The 18,333-nt window shown below is 42.3% G+C and overlaps 1 protein-coding gene across 4 annotated transcripts; it reads left to right on the top strand.

The window, feature by feature from the left end:
- The first annotated feature begins 916 nt into the window (after positions 1-916).
- Positions 917-18,001, top strand: LOC115437507 (zinc transporter ZIP6-like). Of its 4 annotated transcripts, none has more exons than XM_030160729.1 (12): positions 917-1,064; positions 3,966-4,161; positions 7,323-7,872; positions 8,244-8,391; positions 8,472-8,570; positions 9,972-10,141; positions 10,219-10,395; positions 11,017-11,101; positions 11,551-11,952; positions 14,253-14,333; positions 14,415-14,605; positions 16,392-16,544. In XM_030160729.1, the coding sequence occupies exons 2-12, from the start codon at positions 3,974-3,976 to the stop codon at positions 16,542-16,544; spliced, it is 2,244 nt and encodes a 747-aa protein (XP_030016589.1). In that variant the 5' UTR covers positions 917-1,064; positions 3,966-3,973. The 4 variants fall into 4 exon arrangements, with proteins under 4 accessions (XP_030016589.1, XP_030016591.1, XP_030016588.1 ...); XM_030160731.1 differs by having other exon boundaries at positions 921-1,064; positions 3,969-4,161; positions 16,392-18,001; XM_030160728.1 differs by lacking the exon at positions 917-1,064 and adding an exon at positions 1,189-1,473 and having other exon boundaries at positions 3,969-4,161.
- Positions 18,002-18,333: the final 332 nt, after the last annotated feature.

Below are 18,333 nucleotides of genomic sequence, written 5' to 3'. Positions count from 1 at the left end.
TAAAAATGTAGGTACTAAAGTGAAAAATCACACTTTCCTTGTAGTTTCCATATTTTAAGTACATTTTGAAGATTGCATTAAGGTAAAAGCACATGTTTTGCTCATATTTTCAGTGTTTTATTAGTTTTATTTAATGGAAGGAGTGATTAGATTCGTTTTTTCCCACAGTAGCTCAGACTCAACACCTTAGGATTATTAAAATCCTTCCGTTGTGATGACTGTCCGTCTTTGGACGCGGACCCTGTGTGTCCGTCACATGACCCTAAAGCCCAGTCACATGACCCTAAAGCCCAGTCACATGTCCTGCATGTCCTCGTCCACAGCATCTGCTGCAGGTCCACCTGCGATGCATTCACGGACCGTCAGAGCACACGTTCAGGGACTCGACTTTTGGGACGCTTCTTGTTTCTTCACCCATAAAAACCCAAACATCCACGACTGAACAAAACCAGCTCTTCATCTTTTCTTGGTCATCACATATGACCCATTCGGACGTTCAGAGGCTCCGTAGTCACCATGGAAACACCGTCATCTTCTCTAACACTGATTCACCAGTAAAATCTATGGAGCTGGATCAATGACGGTGGATGGACACACTGGGGTTATGTTCAATTAATAATATTTTTGCTGAAAAGGTCAATTTTTCTTTCAGTTTTCTCTATTGCTGATATAATAACCCTCAACTTTATTCTGAGCTTTTATGAACATCTATATGATCAGTGAATTAAACATAGGAAAATATCTGATTTCAATTTAAAAAAAACCAACAACCGTAAAATACAGAGGATTATATTCTAATAAATGGTGATAAATCCCTTAACTCTGGTCTTAACCCGGGTTTTGACACTGTGTCCTCCTGTTTAACACCCTGGTTTAACTCTGATCCACGTCACTATTTGCTCATTCAGCCTTTCCCTCCTTCTGCTTCGGAGAGTCCTCAGATTTCCGACAGCCCTTGAAAGCGCCATAGACCACATCCACACCAGGACCGAACCGAAGGACGGTGCGGCACCGGGAGCGGACACACAGCAGCGGGACCAGATAGGACGCCGATTACATTGAATGTAAGCGACCTCCACCCCTTCGGCCGCCGGTCCGGTCCGTCCAGGGCCCGGGGAAACGCTGCCCGTGCGCTCCGCTCCGCACGGCGGCGGCAGCGGCGCCTGTTTCCGGGTTTGCCGCCTTTGTGCACACGGCACCGGGCTCGTGCGGGCCGGGCGCACAAACCCAACGTGTTACTGTTTACCTCCGGTGGGCGCGTGCGGTCCGGGATCCGGGCGCACCGCGAGACTCGGACTGAGTGGGTTTTCTAGTCCGAAACCCCCGTCGGACCGAGGCCGAGTCCCGGAGACACGAGGCCGGGCCTGGGCCTCCTCCTCCGGGCTCGACCGTCCGGAAACACCGACACATTTAACGATTCAGCTCCGCTAGCATCGTGGCTAACCGGCTAACCCCCGTTACCGGAGCGGACAGGTGAGGACACCCGGCGGTGACATCACGGATCCCGGAGGTTTAACGGTTAGGGTCGTTATTATTGATGATCTGGTCCGTGAACAGAACTGGTTCGGTTCGTGTGTTTTATCCGTTAATCCGTTTGTTGTGCTGCAGTCGGGGTTTTACTAATCCGTTTAATTTGAACGGTACCGTGTTCGGTGTCCGGTTTTCACCGGGTTTTATCTGTTTTTGAGGCTGAATTTCAGACTCTCCTCACAAAACCGTGAAAGCGATAAGACAGTTTTTTAATTAACGGATGAAAACGGTGTTTGTGTGACGTCATTGAACAGCTGCTGCTTTTCACTTGGGTTTTGTTTAACAAACGGGATCCGTTTATTTTCAGTAGGATTTAGTGAATAAACAGTGTTTTGTATTCGGATTAAACCATAATCCAGTAATAATCTGTCATCACTTATAGAAAACACTTATTAGGCCCTTTCCCACCAAAAGGCCCAGGAACTTATTTACCAGGAACTTTTTGGGGTAAAAGAGTTCCTGGTAACTGCGTTTCCATCGCACCCCAAAGTTCAGGGTAATTTATTCAAATCAGGTTGATGACGTATGAGGAGCAGGAACAGAACCTGTAGTCCAGTTCATGTCCATTCACAAACTAACCTCTAGTTCAATAAAATGACACAGAACTGAAGTGGACGGGTTGGGTTTAACGTTTTACTAGTTGTTGAATCACTTAATCCATCTGGAATACATTTTAAATGAAGTTAACCATCATTACAGATCCTTAATTTGTATTTAAAAATGGTAGAACATGTATTTTCAACTCCTCATTCCTTAAACTAAATCACATCTAACTTTAAGTGTGATGGATGGTTCTGTTTCATTTCTGTTGTTTTACAGATATGACAGTCCAGGTTCAACTCTAAAGTCAGACAGATCTACTCAAATGCCTGGATTTAATTTGACTGCATATTACTGATAAAAGTACTTACACTCATATTTTGATGCCTTGAAAATGAACAGACAGTATTAGGTTAGATTTGTTTTTTTTTAATTAAAAATTGAAACAAAACAAAGGTGCCTTGAGATTAAAAGGGAAATAAACACGTGTGAGAGGTTCAGGCTTTTGGACCAGGGTCTGGTCCAGCTAGTCCAGGACAGCCGGTCTGGAACTCCATGGTCCCTGTCCCGTTTTCACTTTCCTACAGGAAAAGTAATAAAAATGCTAAAATGAGTAACAGAACACATGATGACAGATTCCTACTACTATGATGTGTCATGTGACCTGTCTGACCTGGGCTGTTGTAAACAGCAGTAGATGATGGACGAGGACACAAACGAGCCACAGGTTCAGAAAAAGAGGCGAGTCCGTCCGGTCCATTTCAGGCGAAAATCACAAACATACAGAATAAATCAGTGTTCAGCTCACAGCAACAACGCAAATGCATCCAGTTCTGTGATTTAGGTTTAGCGTTAGACTGTTGGCCAGTTAGCATTAGGTTAACCAGACTTTACCTTTGACTAAACAGCTGATGCCTCTGACTAGTGTTACAGCATGGAACCAACTAAACAGGGAATATTTCTGTCATATTCAGACCATTGGTTTGTTCGACAGTCGGATCCACTGCAAACGTTGTGGTCCTTTAGTTTCTTTTAATCCTGCATAAATTTCTTCGGCTTGTCTGGTATTTCTTTAGGCTTGTGTCTTATATTTGGCTCTGACAGCTTTTACTTGCTCGTTTTGTGTCAGTGATTCAAAGTCCGTCTGAACTTCCTCGTCGAACGTCCATTTGCTGTAGCTTCTCTTTTGGTCCATATTCTGAATTATCAAAATACAAAGCTTGTGGAAATTAAATGAGTTAAATATTGGCGGCTGAACAGAATGCGGAAATGCTGCCAGTGTAGTCCACCACTCAGTGTTCTCCAGAACACAGCTCTGCCCCTTAAAGTTCCTGGTAATCTGGAAAGTACTACCTCCCTACCAGGAACTTCTTCAGGGTAAATTTGGGGCCGGGGGAAAGTCATTTACCGTGGTAATTTTCGGTGGAAACGTACCAGGAACTTTGAAAGTTCAGGGTAATACCAAAAGTTCCTGCAAAAGTTCCTGCGGTGGGAAAGGGCCTATTTATTCATTTTCCACTAAATCCATGTCAGTCCAACTTTTTACTTTTAATCCATTTAAAACTCCTTATTTTCAACTTTAAAAGGTAAGAATCAGTCATTTCTTGGGGATTGTCTTCCTTTGAAAAGTATGTATTTGTAAGTAACTTCTGAGGTCAAAGGTCATTTGTGTCCAACACATGTGACCTCAGTTTCACGTCCCTCACCAGATAAAACCAGGTTTTTACTGTTTTGTTTTTTTTTTGTTAACTTTAATTAGTTACTGGTAAAGGTATTCACTTACATTCTCTGGAAATGAAACATTCTGTTTTTATGTGATTAAAGCTTCAAACGTGCAGATACTCTGTTGTTTACTCTGTTCAATGTCATCGTAAATGTTGCTTTTTTTTTCCCTGCAGAGACGATGGAAGAGGGGAGGAGTCGAGTCGTCCTGACCGTCGTCTTCTTCCTCGCTGTTTGCTCGTGCAGCGACGGCGATGGATTGGACTGTGGCTCAGAGGCGACCGCTGTGGTGCATTCGCTGTCAGCTGTGGTGGATGCACAGAAGGCGGAGCAGAGCCAGCGGCGCCACCTGGAGGTGCTGTTCAACAAGTGAGTTGGACCTGGAGCCGCCACCATGCGATGTGTACCGCCACATACTACGATGTAACACCACGTACCACGATTTAACACCACGTACCACCACGTACCACCAAGTACCACCATGTACCACCAAGTACCACCATGTAACACCACGTACCACCATGTAACACCACGTACCACCATGTAACACCACGTACCACGATTTAACACCACGTACCACCATGTAACACCATGTACCACCAAGTACCACCATGTAACACCACGTACCACCATGTAACACCACGTACCACCATGTAACACCACATACTACGATTTAACACCACGTACCACCATGTACCACCAAGTACCACCATGTAACACCACATACCACCATGTAACACCACATACCACCATGTACCACCAAGTACCACCATATAACACCACGTACCACCATGTAACACCACGTACCACCATGTAACACCGCGTACCACGATTTAACACCACGTACCACCATGTAACACCACGTACCACCATGTAACACCGCGTACCACGATTTAACACCACGTACCACATGAACACCAGTACACGATTAACCCCGTACACCATGTAACCCACGTACCACGATTTAACACCACGTACCACCATGTAACACCATGTACCACCAAGTACCACCATGTAACACCACGTACCACCATGTAACACCACGTACCACCATGTAACACCACATACTACGATTTAACACCACGTACCACCACGTACCACCAAGTACCACCATGTAACACCACGTACCACCATGTAACACCACGTACCACCATGTAACACCACGTACCACGATTTAACACCACGTACCACCACGTACCACCAAGTACCACCACGTAACACCACGTACCACCATGTAACACCACGTACCACCATGTAACACCACGTACCACGATTTAACACCACGTACCACCATGTAACACCATGTACCACCAAGTACCACCATGTAACACCACGTACCACCATGTAACACCACGTACCACCATGTAACACCACATACTACGATTTAACACCACGTACCACCATGTACCACCAAGTACCACCAAGTACCACCATGTAACACCACATACCACCATGTAACACCACATACCACCATGTACCACCAAGTATCACCATATAACACCACGTACCACCATGTAACACCACGTACCACCATGTAACACCGCGTACCACGATTTAACACCACGTACCACCATGTAACACCACGTACCACGATTTAACACCACGTACCACCATGTAACACCACGTAACGATGTGTCTGCCAGTTCAGTGAAGAGACAAAATATTCACATAGAAATATATTTATGGTCGTAGTTTGAATCAAAATTAAACCCAGCTAAATTGTTAAATTGTGTGATTTCTGGTTTTAAACATTAACATAACTATTAATTTTGTCAAATTTATAGACATATTTACTTTATCTGTCTGAGTCCGGTTCTTCATCACATTTCTTATTCCTCTATTTCTGTCACTTCTTCTCTTACTCTAAAAGTTTTTTCTTGCGGTTCTCATCCTCAAACTACTTGTTGTGTTAGTTTCCTTTGTCATAGAGACCAGCGGAGTGACTCAGCGCTCCCTCTGGTGGTCACATATGTTCACAAATTTCCAAAACGAGCAAAAATACCAAAGTCATAAAATTAGGAGTCGTGTATTTTATTTTAAATCTTGTTTCCTCCTCTATTTTTAGGCCCGAGCCCAGACATACATGTCGGCGAAGGCCTATTAAGATCGCATGGTTCCGTTATTATTATTATTTTACTTTCGCCGCTTTGAATTCAAATTTGACTCCCTGAACGTTAACGAAAAGTCAATTTTATTTGACCAAAAATTCAAGCCCGGCAAAAATTTTTTTAATTTGAAGTCGCCAAGTAAAAATGTCGCAAAATGACTTAGTAGCGCCCCCTCAAAAATCAAAATACATTACGCGGATGGGAGCCCTCCCCAAATTTTTTTCATCGTACAAACATGAAACTTGGTACAGATATAGCCCATGGTAGGACAAGTAAAAAATTACATTATGGCCCCGCCCTAAACCCAACAGGAAGTCAGCCATATTGGGTGGAAGTGTGGACCTCTAAAATCCCACCCCTCATACTTTCATCATCTGCTCCTAGGGTTTACATCCAATTTAGACCAAACTGGGTGAAAATCACCTACACACATGTGTGATCAAAAGTTATCACCTACATTTTTTATCAAATGTTGGGCATGGCTGTGATGACCTCACAATGAAGCGGCCATTTTGATAAGTATAAAATTGTGGATATCTCGCACACAGAGTATCAGATTGAGTTGGACCCAATGTAACATTTGTGTGGAATGACAACCTGAACATGATGATATGAAACTCGTATAGTTGGATCGTAAAATGGCTCTCGCACACCCCCTACAGTTTTTGAATGGGAGTGAAAAAATTTTTTTGACATAGGAACAAGAAATTTGGCACAATCATCCCTCATACCAAACTGAACCAAAAAGCCAATGAGGACACACCCCTATTTACAATCGTGTTGCCATGACAACATCAAAACTGTGGTGTAGAAATGAATGGGTTTTTGGCAGAATCCCACCACTCATACTTTCCTCATCTCCTCCTAGGGTTTACATCCAATTTGGACCAAACTTGGTAAAAAATCACCTCCACACATGTGATCAAAAGTTACCACCTACATTTTTGATTAAATTTTGGGCGTGGCTGTTACAAGCCTGCGATGAAGCGGTCGTTTTCAAAAGAACAAAACGTCTTATCTCACAGAATGTCGGAAAGAGGCCACGATTCGGTGATCTCATGGGGAGGCGGTCGTGCGGGAGGGCGAGGGCCTTAACACCGCTTGCGGTTTTAATTATCTTTGTTTTTGTAAAAATATTTGTCTATTTTCATGTTTGATTAATATTGTGAAAAAACACAAACCCACCTGGTTTCGTCTTGTCTTTTTTTCCCATCTTGTTGTATCATGATGCACATTCTGAACTTTCAAAGCTTTAAATATTCTGTTAAACCTCAGTCTGAACCAAAACATTGAGCATTTTTTTCTTTTCAGTGGAAGATTCAGAGGTCACATGTGAATTGATAATGACCGACTAACAAACAATGTGTATTAGATACAGAAAGTTAAATGAAGGGTGTATTGTTTGTGTCGTGACTCGTGCAGATATGGAGAGAACGGCACCATCTCTCTGAACGGACTGAAGCGTCTCCTCCAGAATGTGGGTCTGGATCGGATCAGGACCATCACAGTGCAGCATCACGAGCAGCCGGGCCACCACCACCACCACCATCACCATCATCATCATCATCACCACCAGCACCAACAGGATGGCCACCGCCATCACCATGGAGACAATCAGCACAACGAGAACGACAGAAAGATGGCAGCAATGGTGGAGGTCGGGACCATGGAGACATATGGCGCCCAGCAGGAGGCGGGACCAGCAGCGAAGGCGACGACCCCCGAGAAGCTGGTCACGGAAACTCAAACGGAAGCTGCCGTCACCCGGGGAGATGACCACGACCATGACCATGACCATGACCACGACCATGACCACACCCATGACCATGACCATGACCATGACCACACCCATGACCACACCCACGACCATGACCACACCCACGATCATGACCACGACCGTGACCACACCCATGACCGTGACCACACCCATGACCACGGTCATGACCAAGACCGGAGCCTGGATCCTGTAGAGGTACGCCATCAGCTGGCCGTCTTTTTACATATTTCTTCAGTTTTCTAATCTTCTGCACTCTTTAATCGTGTCCTTGGTTTCTGCGAAGTTTGTTACACATGAATAAAAGTTGAAGCCGCACGTATTCCGCTGTTGATCAAACACTCTCTGATAGCGTTGAATGTCCTACCTCCAGATGTCTGAAATGTTCCAGAGGTGTTTGTCATGTTCAGATCATACAGGCAGGTTCAAACCAGACCAGATGAGTCCCAGATCTGCGTTTTATCGTCCGATTTTCCCTTAAATGCCACCTCCAGACGGACGCCGCTCCGTACGACGGTGGAAAAGCTCAAACAGAATCCTGGTTTCATGCGTTTTTGTTTTTCCTCCAGTGCCTGAACGCCTCCAGAGTCCTCACCTCACACGGGATGTCTGAGGAAGGGGGTGTGGCCCTCAGTGACTTTAGCTACCTCTGCCCCGCCCTCCTCAGCCAGATCGACCGCGGGGCCTGCATCATGCACGGTGATGCCCCCTTGACAGGTAACAACCACCTGACCCGTGGGCTTCACTTCAGCCACTTTGTCGTGGAGGTTTAACAGAGTTCTTGTTCTCGTCTTCAGACCGTGGACATCACAAACATCACCATGGCGACCACAACCACTCAGACCACGCCCGCAGTGAGCGATCAGGTGGAGACGGGGGCAAAAACATCACAATAGGTAAGTTTTTACTCCATCGATGTTTGTGTATATGGTTTTACTCCTGTTTAACACTGGTCTACAAGTCAAATACTTCCAGAATGAAAGTGGTGATATTTGACCATGTGTGAGTCATCGGTGTCTTTTCAGTTGATCCTCAAACTGCGCGAATGTAACTTGCGCATAAAAATTTATCTAATGGAAAAACGATAATTTTGCCAAAACTCTCCTTTTTTGATTAAAAGTTTTTGCGCTGGCAAGAGGTGGTTTTTTGGGCATAGTGCAAATGCTATATCACACAAAACTGCAATGGAAAGACTTTACACAACTAGAGTCAGGTGAATTAAAAAATAAAAAAACAATGGTGACGGACATTATATCACGCGAAGAAGAAGAGTTTTAAAAGAAACGTGTCGATACGTGTGGACACTCCAGGAAACCTAATCATTTTTTAATTTAGTACGGGTTAGAGGGGTAATATATAATAATAATGAATATATCTGTAAATCAACACCATATAACATCTGGTTCGTTCTTTAATGACAGTTTCAGTTTTGTCTCTACATTTGTCTGTCATGTCTTTAAGGTTAAACCATAATAATATTAAATGTTTGCCTTCATTTTTGTTCAACATAACATCAAAATATCCAGTAAATCAAACACTAAACATGCATTTTTTTTTTTTTTTTACCTTTTACATAATTTTCATCATAGTTTGTGTTTCACAAATAATTTGAAGAAATAATGATATCTTAATTGTTATAATTATCAACATCAGTTGAGGAGATGGGGTTTTTTTGTGCTCGGTCGTATCATCAGACTGTCTTACAGTGAAACTTGAACTACAGATGTGAAAAACGTGTGGTTTATTATGTTTGTCCAGTACATGAGCTCCATCTTCAGCTCAGTTCAGAGGCCGTCGTGCAGATCAATGAGCCGTGGTATGTATGTATAGATAGATAGATAGATAGGCTTTATTTCCACATGAGAAAGCAAACAGATAAAAACAAACACAATAATAATAATAAAAAAATACAATTTAAAAAAAACCCTCTATACTTTCAAGAGGCAGTCATACCAGTGTTTCCAGAACAGAGATGTGTAACGTACAGCACTATATGCAAGATTAGTCTGCAATAAAATTACAGTATTTTCTGAGTGATTCAAGTGACACATGAATTTAAACATCAGATTTCTCACCACAGCACGCAATGAATTTACATGATTAGACATAAACAAATCACTGGCACTAGTCCATCTTGGCTTTTTTAATAAGAGTCTTAGAGCGTCATTGTATGCCACTGTCAATCTGTGGAAGCTGGCCTTTTTATAGTTCACCCACAGATGCGCTTCAGACCTGTGGGTTTGATTTGTGTCGGACTCTGGCATTCAGTCTGATCATGTGACCTGTTTGGGTTGCAGCCTGGGTTGGCGGTTTCACCTCCATCACCATCATCAGCCTCCTGTCGCTGCTGGGCGTCGTCCTCATCCCGCTCATGAACAAGGTGTTCTTCAGCTTCCTGCTCAGCTTCCTGGTGGCACTGGCGGTCGGAACGCTGAGCGGCGACGCCTTCCTCCATCTCATCCCCCACGTAGGTCCAACGCATGTTGCACAAGCACCAGAAAGACACGATCGGTGAAATAAATACCTCCGTGTGCCTCTGTTCAGTCTCAGGGAGGACACCACCACCACCACGACGAGCCTGGGGCGAGTCCACACAGAGACCACGACCAGGACCTGGATGGCGTGTGGAAGGGTCTGACCGCTCTGAGCGGAGTCTACTTCATGTTCCTCATTGAACACTTCCTGACGCTTGGGAAAATGTACAAAGACAAGAAACAGAAGGTGTGAGTAGATCCCAATATCAGCCCTTTTTCCACCACAGGAACTTTGATTTTACCTGGATTCTGAAAAACCGTGGTGCGTTTCCACCACAATAACTTAGTAAAGAACCTCCCCTCGACCCCAAACTTTCCCTGATTAACCCATGAAGACCCAGTGCTACTTTGGTGCCAGTTCCCAAATGATTTTTTCTCTATTTTAATTCATAAATCGCCATTTATGCTAATATTATTCTCAGGATTTTGCATTTTTAAGTGAAAATCACTGATTTTCCTATATTTACTATTCAGATCATGATTGATGTTCATAAAAGCTCAACTTAAAGTGGGAGCTAATGGGGGTCCTATTAAATAAATAAACAAATGTATTTACTGAATACGCTCAAAAGAAATTCAGCAGGACTTGGAGTCTGTGACTGGAAACGACCGAGACTGATTTAAAAGAATGTACCAGAACTTTTACCACACTCGAACCACACAGATGAACTGGAGTTCATTGACCAGGGACATAAATCCCTGGTAATAAAAGTTCCTGGGAATGTTGGTGGAAAAGGGTATGGCATGTTTGTCATGTTTCTTTACTGTGAACGTGTGACGTGACATTGTGATCCTGTCGCACAAACAGATCCAGAAGAAATGGGATCAGAACGACAAAGCGGATCCGGAGAAACAGCCGGCACTGGAGGAGAATGACCTGAAGCCACCTGAAGGTGAAATGCACACAACCAGAGCCATGAACCATGAACTAGAACCACACTCCAGAACCATGAACTAGAACCACACTCCAGAACCATGAACTAGAACCACAAACCAGAACCATGAACAGAGCGAAAACCCACAGACTCCCACAGTCAAACAGAGACAAAGAAAGTCACAAAAATAAGTAGAAATGATGAATGTTTTGGAAAAAAATCACTGAATTGAGTTTAGTTTGTAATGAAATTCAGAAAATAAATGTGAAACAGACACTGAACCTGTTTAAACGACCATAAGTTGAGGCATAATACTATCAAAATTGCTTCTCCTGGTCGTCATATGACTCTTCTATGACTTAAATGAATGTTGTCATCACAGGAAACCAATCTGAAAAGTCGAGGAAACCTTTGAAGTTCTGTGTGATAACGTGTGAACAAACCTGTGTGTTGGCTGTTTCCCACAGACGTGGAGACGAACGGCGCCGGGACCTTTGCCGACCATCCCGGAGGTCTCCACGGTGACGACGTGGCAGAAGAGGAGCAGGTGATGCTTGCCCCGCAGGTGTCGGTGGTGTCTCCGCAGGGCTACGGCCGGTCCACGGGCGCCGCCGCCTACACGGACGAGGACTGTGAGAACAAGTGCCACTCCCACTTCCACGACACGGTGGGCCAGGCTGACCACATGCACCACCACCACCACGACTACCATCACATCCTGCACCACCACCACTCCCAGAACCACCACCCACACTCCCACTCCCACTCGTACTCGGAGCAGCACTTCCAGCAGGCGGGCGTGGCCACGCTGGCCTGGATGGTCATCATGGGAGACGGACTGCACAACTTCAGCGACGGCCTCGCCATCGGTGAGACAACGGTTTAGACACCGAACTGACCATAATGCATCCATAGTTGTCAGATATCATGATGGTGCTGAAGCTCCTCTGACAGTGAATATTTGAGGAATAAGTCAAGTCTGTTTGACATTCTTCTGGGTTGGTTTAAACCAGGGCTCTCAAACTCATGTTCTTTCAGGTTCCACATTCAGACCGATCTGATCTCCAGTGGGTCGGACCTGTAAAATAATAACAGAATAACCTATAAATAATGACAACTGCAAATTTTTGTCTGTGTTTTAGTGCAAAAAAAACACCCATTAAATTATGAAAATACTTACTTTTTGTAACAAAAAAGATGTGAATAACCTAAAAAACTGAAATTTCTTAGGAAAATCAGTGCAATTTTAACAATATTCTGCCTCAACTATTTCCATTATTTCCATTATTTCTACATGTGCATTATGGATCAGATCTACAAAGACACTAAACAGTGAGGAACAGGCAGAAAATAGTTCAAATTGTGTTGAATTTTCATTAGACATTTCAGGTTGTTCATATTTGCTCAGGTTATTCACATTTTATTGTTATAGGATAGTTTGTAAATGTAAATATTTTCATAATTTAATGTTATTTTTTGCATTAAAACAAAGACCAAAATTTGAAGTTGTCATTATTTACAGACATAGTGTAATATTATTTTTTTTGCACCAAACAAAGGTAATCTGCAGTCATTCTTTTTTGTCAGTTCTGCTGTTATTATTTGACTGTAGATCATATTGGTCTGTATGTGGAACCTGAACTAAAATGAGTTTCACAGCCTGGACTGTGGAATTTTTACACTTTGCAAATTCATCCCAGGGGCCAGATTGGAACCTTTGGGGGTACGTATTTGGCCCCCGGGACACATGTTTGACATCCCTGATATAAAGGGTTAAAATGATCAGACATAAATATAAAACAAGGAAATGTAGGAAATATGGTCACAGCCTTAAAATACATAAAAAACTGAATTAAATGGGTTGTAAAGGTTAAAGACACTATTTAGTGTGACCTTTGACCCCAGGACAAGAAACAGCACAAACAACTAGAAACATCTGACGTGAGTCAAATCAAACTTGATTATTCTGTTCATTTTTGTTCATTTTGTTAATTATTTTTGTCCATTTTTGCTTCATTTTGTTTTTTTTGTTTTTTTAATTGTATGTTTATTTGGAATGGACAGAAAAGTACAGTGTGACATCACTTAATCAAAATTAAGAACAAGTGGTATTCCAGTTTTTTTGGTTTTAGACCAGAAAAAGAGTGACATCCAACGTCCAGACATAAAAGTTCAGAGAAAAATAATCTCAGATCGTGGGTTAGGCCATGTCAGTCCCTTACAGAATCCACTCTCCTCATAATAATATAATATAACATAAAGAAATGCACTGAAGCAGCAAAGGTGGAGACAATTTTTCACTTAGAGCCCGTACTGGCTAAATGCCCAGAACAGACAGAGCCCATGGATGTTCACAGATTCACTTATAGAAGGTTCTGGTATGATTTAAAGTGAGGAGGAACAGTTACCACATAACTATGTACAAAAATCGTGGGGGGAGATATTACCTGCTGCTGCTGTCATAAAAATAGTCGACAATAGTTGGTCACAAAAATAACATTTTTACTTCATTTTGATTGTTCTTGTTTATTTTGTTAATTATTTTATTTGATTTATTGATGGTTTTGTTAATTTTGTTGATAACTTTGGTCATTTTTGCTTCATTTTGATTATTTTGTTCAGTTTGTTGATTATTTTGTTTTGTCTTTGACTTTGTTTTTTGCCTCTTGTGAATTTTATTGATTTATTTTTGCTCAGTTACTTCTATAAAACATCAGTAAATTAGTGCCATAAATCTAATATGTTCGGAACTTACGTGGTTAAAGATGTGTTAAGGTCAAAGGTCACACTAAATACGACCCCTGTGGTTTATAGAAGCTGTTTTTTCCATTAAACTGTAGGTTTTGCTGCTGTTCATCCTTCACATCTATCAGATTGGACCTAATGCATATGTGTGGACATTAGAACTTTACTAAACCAAGACTGAATTTTGAACTTTTACTCAGGACGGTACATTATTATTTCTGAGTCTGAACACAGAGAAGAAGAAAAGCTCCAGTTATTTTCTTAAATAATCATTCAGTAGTTTTGTCTTTAAAATGATCGTCTTCATCATCCTCAAATGCACCATTATGTGACAGAGGAGGACAAACCGCCTTCACTAAATGTTCAGACTGACGATGAATGTGCGAATGGCGTGCTGACAGTGGTTTCCGTTGTGCTGGTGCAGGTGCTGCATTCACTGAAGGCCTGTCCAGCGGCCTCAGTACGTCCGTCGCAGTCTTCTGTCACGAGCTTCCTCATGAACTGGGTAAGAACAGAACCACTCACCCCGCCAACCGAGAACCCGACGTCTCCGCCAGTTGTAACGCCATGTGACTCCGTTTTCCAGGTGATTTTGCGGTGCTCCTGAAGGCCGGTATGACGGTGCGCCAGGCCATCCTGTACAACGTGCTGTCGGCCATGATGGCGTACCTGGGCATGGTGACGGGCATCCTGATCGGACACTACGCTGACAACATCTGCATGTGGATCTTCGCCCTCACGGCCGGACTCTTCATGTACGTGGCCCTGGTGGACATGGTGAGTCTGTGCACCTGAACGCACCACGCACACAGCGCCTGAACCCGCACCATTTTACACACAGACATTAACCCTTAAAGACCCAAACGTCTGCCCTTAACCCTTAAAGACCCAAACATCCACCTTTAACCCTTAAAGACCCAAACGTCCACCTTTAACCCTTACAGACCCAAACGTCCACCTTTAACCCTTACAGACCCAAACGTCCACCTTTAACCCTTACAGACCCAAACGTCCACCTTTTAACCTAAACCATCTACTGATCTAAACTGTTTAATTCCTGTTGACCCACTAATCCTATCAATCAATGTCAATAATTGGTGTCAAATACAGTTCTTCATCTTTTCATGGTCATCAGATATGACCATATTTGGACGTTCAGAGGCTCTGTAGTTACGGTGGAAACACTGTCATCTTCTACAACATTGATTCTCCAGTCAAACCCATGGAGTTGGATCAGTGACAGTGGATGGACACACTGGATTTATGATCAGTTAATGACAGGTTGGACTGAAAAAGACACTTTTTTTCTTTCATTTTCTGTTTTGATCTAATAACCTTTGAAAAAAAAACAACACATGATATTCACTGAAAAATGCAAAATACAGTGGATAATATTATAATAAATGGTGATAAATCACTTAAGAAAGGTTAAATATAGAGAAAATTTCCTTTGGGAACTGCCAGAACCCCCAGAATATCAGGATTTTAAAACCAAAACTTTAATCTCTGAGAATCTTGAGGTTTTTTTTTATTATTATTATTATTATTTCATGTGTTTTTCTGCTTCGGAGGCTCAGAAATGAAGGTTTTAGTGAAAGTCTCTGGTGTTCTTGGGTCGCTCTGTTCTGTAAATGGTCGTGTTTGGTCCGTGTGGCTCTGTAGATTCCTGCTTGGTTGCCGTGGTTTCCTGTTTGGTTGCCGCGAACACCGTCCACTCAGCAGCGTCTGTTCCAGGTTTGGGGTCTGAACCTGGATCTTGAGCGGTCCTTCAGGTCCACATGTCGGGTCCAGGTGGCGTTTTCCCATAAACGCTGACGTGTCACCATCAGCTGACGGTCACAGGCCTGATGCCATGGGGTGACTCTGCTCCCCGGTGGTCAAGGACGTGCACTGCACCTCCACCCGGGTCCAGATCTGAACCTGAAGATCCTGAACCTCAGGCTGACAGAGGAAGGAAGAACCAGGATGATTAATCCGACTCAAAAAGAGGGAAAATTAAAGCAAGAAAATGAGTCGTGTCAACGTCTGAACTAAACTCTGATCCTTATTTAATTAGTTTTCATCAAAATAATTATTCAGATCAGATTTTAAAGAAAAAACAAGACTATTCTCATTCAAATGCACTGATTCCATCTTCTTCAATGTGAATATTCTGTTTGTTTTTTCTGTCACTAAACAATGTCATTAATGCTTTAGTTTAATAAATCAAATCTAATAGAACTTTACAGACGAGTTGGACTGAAATCTGACCAGAGACTGATGCAGATGCGTTTCACATTCAAACTAAATTCAGCTTCTAACATGTTAGTTTGTATAAATATAGATTACTAATAATAAATTAAATATAGAAAAGAGTATTATTACTGGAAAATGTAAAATGCAGAAGATAATATATTATAATCAATACTGCTAAAGTACAATCATTAATTTGTAACTTTGACCAGAACAGTAGAGAATGGAGCAGGACCTGAACTGGATCCCTGGTCCTGGACCCGGTAGCGTTTTCTGTCCAATGACGTTGATCTGGTTTCTGTTGACCTGGGTTCTGTTGGTTCTGGTCCAGGTGCCGGAGATGCTGCACAATGACGCCGGCGACCACGGCTTCAGCCACTGGGGGTTCTTCCTGTTGCAGAACGCCGGCATCCTGCTTGGCTTCTGCATCATGCTGCTCATTGCCATTTTCGAGCACAAGATCCAGCTGGACCTGGGCTACTGAGGCGGTGGGCCGGCCTCCGCCCGCCACCGCCGCCCTCTCATGGTTGGTATCTGGAGCTCAGTTTCTGTTCCATTTTCACTTTGTTTGGAAGCTGAAGCAAGCGGCTGAGAACAGGTGAGGCGGAACCTGAAGGCTTTGACTCATTTGACTTTTCTCAGTTTCATTTGCACCATCGGAGCTGAGGTGTCGGACCAACGATCAGTCCGAAAGCTCCTATTTCCCACAAATCTAAAAACACCCAAAGCCAGCATTGCAAAACTCTCACCTTAGATTTTTTTTGCCACAACATTAAGTGCGTTTTTGTTAATTTTTTTAATGAATCTGCTGAGTTTTTAGTGTCAAACTCCATCAGTGTTCAGTTGATGTCTACAACGTGCCAGGAAACAGCCGCAGTTTGGCCTTTTCTTTTTTTTTTTTGTTCAGGATGGAATTTTTCAGTCTTTAAAACCAATCCGTCCGTCATCTTCATGAAGGAAATGCATTTTAGTTCATATCTGAGTTCACTGTGGAGGCAGAGCTGCTAAATTAACAGAGAAAAAAAGAAAATGTTAAAAAAGAAATGACCCATTTTGTGGCCTGGTCTGATTCCATCGGGTCAGGAAAGGATCCAACTGTCACATATGAGAAGCTGCGATTCGGTGGAATTTTGGGATTTGCTGTTTGTTAGTGATTAATTCTAACTTAAAAATCATTTATTTATTAAGACGTTAAAACCGTAGAAACACTTGTCTCGGTCACATCAAACAATAAAAGGGGAAAACTGAATTACAGACGTGAAAAAGGTGAAACTCAGCAGACACATCGGTTGTTTTATCTGTTTTATGAATGTATTTGTTCGTATTTAATGGATCTACATGTGGCAGCTCAACACACAAAGTGTCCAGACAAAACTTCTGTTACAGTATTTTCAGCCGAAACTATTCATGAGCTCAACTTTTAATGGATTTTTTTTTGTTTGTTTGTTTGTTTTTCAGTCATTGTATGTTTTTTAAGAAACTGCTCAGACATTTAGGTCAAATAACTGCGTTGCTTTGCCAGGAAAAAAAAAAAAAGTGTTAAAAAGCCTGGAAGATGAAGCCCACCGTGTAGAATAGATGTAAAGTCTGATCCTGTCAATGTGTATTTATGTCAGTGTTTCAGTCGTCGGTCACTGTGATGTCTGTCAACCAACACAAACCCCCAGAAAAGGAGAAAAATATTTGAACCCTGAAAAAAGGAGGAGTTTGTTCTTGTTTTTGTGTAAAGCAGAATAAATATGTTTATGAAGGAAACGGACGCAGGTGGATAAAACTATAAAAACCCGTTGGTCGTCAGTTCTGCAGCTTTATTTTATACCATCCAAGTCCTGACTTTTCCTTTAAATACTCCGATTTATTGATCATTTTTGCAAATGTTTGCTTGTAGCGGATCATTTCGCTGGTTTTTGGCTGCAGTTTTTCTTTAATGTAAAATATCCAGTAAAAAAGAAAGAAATCAGGCCTTTTCTAAACACGTTGTGAATCAAACTTAACTGTTTTTCCTGCAGTTGCTGATTATTAATCTGCCCGTCATTGTGTTGATTAATTGATTGATTTGAAGTTGAAAAACTTTCAAGACGGTGTTAAAGATTTTCACTTAACTGTCAGAGGGCGAAACAAAACCAACACTATTCATTAAGAAAGAACTAGAAAAACAACTCAAACTGATGAATCATTTATTAAAATAGTTGAGGATTAATGTAATATTTGACAACCAATGCTGTCGCTTTATCTGTTTGGTCTTTTCATTCTGAATAATCCTCTAAATCTAC

Source organism: Sphaeramia orbicularis, chromosome 17 (genome assembly GCF_902148855.1).
Source record: "Sphaeramia orbicularis chromosome 17, fSphaOr1.1, whole genome shotgun sequence".
Lineage (NCBI taxonomy): Eukaryota > Metazoa > Chordata > Actinopteri > Kurtiformes > Apogonidae > Sphaeramia > Sphaeramia orbicularis.
This window is presented reverse-complemented; position numbering and strand designations above follow the sequence as displayed.

Excerpts from the sequence above, each read along its gene's own strand:
- LOC115437507 (XM_030160731.1), top strand. The coding sequence starts at position 3,974 with ATGGAAGAGGGGAGGAGTCGAGTCGTCCTGACCGTCGTCTTCTTCCTC. Across the intron at positions 7,873-8,243 it reads GGAGCCTGGATCCTGTAGAG|TGCCTGAACGCCTCCAGAGT; the intron begins GTACGCCATCAG and ends TTTTTCCTCCAG. Across the intron at positions 14,334-14,414 it reads CGAGCTTCCTCATGAACTGG|GTGATTTTGCGGTGCTCCTG; the intron begins GTAAGAACAGAA and ends TCCGTTTTCCAG.